Below are 3,663 nucleotides of genomic sequence, written 5' to 3'. Positions count from 1 at the left end.
GCCGGTCTCCGCCGCATCTCACTCGCGTCTGCCTGGATTTTACGCACGCATGAAGAAGCACAGCGTCGGCCGGCGGCTTCAGCGGAGATACGCGGCTCTGGGACACTCGTACTCCTGCCTCTTCGTTCAGAAACCGAGCATCACCAAAAGCGCCGCCATGACGGGCTCCGAGATCTCCCAGATCCTGAAGGAGGGTGAGCTGGAGAAGAGGAGCGACAACCTCCTCCAGCTCTGGAAGAGGAAGACCTGCGTCCTCACCACGGACAGCCTGAACATCTACACGGACAACCAGAAGAAGAACAAGAGCAAAGAGCTCAAGCTGCAGGCCATTAAGAAGGTGGACTGTGTGGAGCGCACTGGGAAGTTCGTGTACTTCACCATCGTGACCACAGACAACAAAGAGATCGACTTCAGGTGCCCAGGCGAGGAGAACTGCTGGAATGCAGTCATCACAATGGCTCTGATTGACTTTCAGAACAGAAAAGCCATTCAGGACTTTAAAACACGACAGGAATCGGAGAACACGTCTCTGGGACAGCAGGAGAGGTGCAAAGCTAGAGCACCTTGAGATGTTTCCAGTCCAAGCCCAACATGGTGAGAAACCAACCGCAAACACTCAGAAATAAAGGTTCTTTCCTGGCATCAGTGGTTGTTCCACAAAGATCCACGGAACCTTTTCATTCCGCAAAAGGTTCTTTAGATTATTCAAATGTTCTTGAATGATTATGAAATGTTCTAAAGGGTTCTTTGGAGAACCAAAACTGGTGAAAACCACTTTATAAACCACTTTGTAAGGGTGTGCCATTGAAATGTGGATGTTTATTGAACAAAGATGGTTTTTCGAGTACTTGTTTGACATAATCAGAATATGGTTTAGACCTGTATTCAAGCTAGCAATCGTTTTCCAGAGGAAAACCTGAATTACTGAATTCTCCTCCTTTTTTGATTCATTTAGAGATCCAATGAACTGAATCTGGAAGCTTGGACCAAAGCGGTGTCTGAAAGGAGCCCGTGTGCTCCGAGTCTGGACGGTCGCGGAGCTGCTCCCTGAAGGTCTTCGGATCAAACCTGCGGTGATTTCAACGAGCAGAACCCTCAAAAACACTCAAGACTGAACCCTGAACGTTCTCCAGCGCCTCCATCAGGCTGCGGATATCCACATGGAAATGTATCTATTTATTTTTTACAAAGGAATGCTGCAAATACCAATGTTGTACTAAGTTATTTCACAGTCTATGTATGTATTTATTTAAATAAATTTGCATAAAACAGAGTTTGTATTTGGGCTTTATTTAGAAAGTAATGAGTTTACGAAAGCGTTCCGCCAAAACATCTTCAGTTATTTCTGAAAATTTAACATTTTCATGTCATAACGTGGCTATGCACTAAACCTGTAGTCCTTATGCAATAGTTAAAACCTATACAATACGAAAAAGATATAGCGTTTGTGGAAGGCTTGCCTTTGCAGTGGTATTTTGTGCTTTTGTTCGTTTTTAGGGAGTGGAGAGTGGCTTGTAGTGGAAGTGACTTGTTCGTTGAGAAATGTGGCGTCACTGTGCGTCAGATGAATATCTCAATGGAGCTGTTTTATGGCACAGTGTTGTGAGCCGCACCCGCTGACAACGTTTATTACACGCTAACTTTTCCATTTCCATAAATCCTTCAATTGGGTCACAAGAGCAGGATGGTGTTCCTTCGGCTCCTTTTGAAGCTTTATTGCAGCTGTAATCTTCACATCTGCCCTCATGAACCGGCGGAGGCGTAGATTATAAGATGTGTGATCCACCCAAACTAGAATAAACGCCGCTGTCTTATCAAGCTGAGATCCAATGAGTCATGCCATTACAGGAAACAGCTCATCATTACGTTATAAATGTGTGTCCAACAGCATTAGAACTTTACACAACCCATATTTACTATATCCAAATGATATTTCTTATCAGATCTAATGCATTGAAGGCTCAAAATAACTGATAATACAGGTATTCTCTCATGACATTTATAACCCGGGATCATAAACCCAGCATATGTCATCGCTATTTAAGGTCCTTATTGAGTTTTATTGTTATGACTCGTTTCAGATAAAAACTGTGAGTAAGAGTGGATTCTTATGACATTGGCACGTCTATGATTTTTGGATCCAACACCTGAGATTACAGAAATAGAGGCTAAATCACTTCTAGACTAGGCCTATATATAATTTTTTGAGGTTGAAAATGTACACATAGCTCTGATATATTATGAATATCTAAACAGCATTAAGCTACAATCTCATTCAAAATACAGCTTGGCCTCGAGTACTCGCTTTTACTATTTAGGGGATTCAAATGTTTTCAAGAGACATTATAATAAAACTAGACATGTTTGCTTTTCTATAAGCATTTGATTTAGCATATTTTAGGAAAATTAAGATTTGAAGTATTTCATTAAGTGTATTTATTATTTATATATTTAGGGCACACATTTCCTATTGAAGTGTTTTTGTGCGTTTAATAAAAAGAAATACAAATTTGGATTTTTCATATTATTATTTTCAAGTTTTTTTATTGTGATTATTTATTTTAAAAATATGGAGAGCACAAATGACTTGTTTTTACTTAATCCATTTAAATTCCATTAAACTTTTTGTTATTATGAATAATAATAATAATAATAATAATAATAATAATAATAATAATAATATTTGTGAAACATTTAATGTTAATAAAATATTAAACATTTTAGAGAATTTTTCAAATAGATTTTTTTAAATAAGATGTAAGATAATGAAAAATATTCAGAATACAATTTTGTTAACTTTATGTATTAAATATTATATATTATATATATATATATATATATTATATAATATATATATATATTATATACACAGAGCTGTAGATTACCTATGAGTTGTATGATTTTCATAAAAATTGAGTAGAGTATTTCTTGACATTGGCGTATGATTTTTGGATCCAAATTTGTGGCTAACCTTCTAGACTAGGCCTATATATAATTTTTTGAGGTTGAAAATGTACACATAGCTCTGATATATTATGAATATCTAAAGCATTAAGCTACAATCTCATTCAAAATACAGCTTGGCCTCGAGTACTCGCTTACACAATTTCTTTGAAGTGTTTTGTGCGTTAATAAAAAAATACAAATTTGGATTTTTCATATTATTATTTTCAAGTTTTTATTGTGATTATTTATTTTTAAAAATATGGAGAGCACAAATGACTTGTTTTACTTATTATGCATTTTATTTAGTTTATTAAATAAAAAATGGACAGCTTTTTCACTTATTTTTTTTCTATGAAGCATTGTATTTAGTATAGGACAATTAGAACACATTTCTTTTATGAACTATTTAATGAAGTGTATTTAGTAAAGAATATTTAGGACACAAATTTTAAATCCATTTAAATTCCATTAAACTTTTTGTTATTATGAATAATAATAATAATAATAATAATAATAATAATAATAATAATAATATTTGTGAAACATTTAATGTTAAATAAAATATAAACATTTTAGAGAATTTTTCAAATAGATTTTTTTAAATAAGATGTAAGATAATGAAAAATATTCAGAATACAATTTTGTTAACTTTATGTATTAAATATTATATATATATATATATATATATATATATATATATATATATATATATATACA

General features: G+C 34.1%; 1 protein-coding gene across 1 annotated transcript; it reads left to right on the top strand.

Moving 5' to 3' along the window:
* LOC113043582 (pleckstrin homology-like domain family A member 2) lies at nt 1–1,273 on the top strand. The gene is made up of 2 exons (XM_026203060.1): nt 1–594; nt 956–1,273. The coding sequence occupies exon 1, from the start codon at nt 50–52 to the stop codon at nt 566–568; it is 519 nt and encodes a 172-aa protein (XP_026058845.1). The 5' UTR covers nt 1–49; the 3' UTR covers nt 569–594; nt 956–1,273.
* Nucleotides 1,274–3,663: the final 2,390 nt, after the last annotated feature.

The sequence above is a fragment of the Carassius auratus genome, chromosome 25 (assembly GCF_003368295.1).
Source record: "Carassius auratus strain Wakin chromosome 25, ASM336829v1, whole genome shotgun sequence".
NCBI lineage: Eukaryota > Metazoa > Chordata > Actinopteri > Cypriniformes > Cyprinidae > Carassius > Carassius auratus.
This window is presented reverse-complemented; position numbering and strand designations above follow the sequence as displayed.

What these genes read in the sequence shown, in the direction of transcription:
- LOC113043582 (XM_026203060.1), top strand. Translation starts at nt 50, where the DNA reads ATGAAGAAGCACAGCGTCGGCCGGCGGCTTCAGCGGAGATACGCGGCT.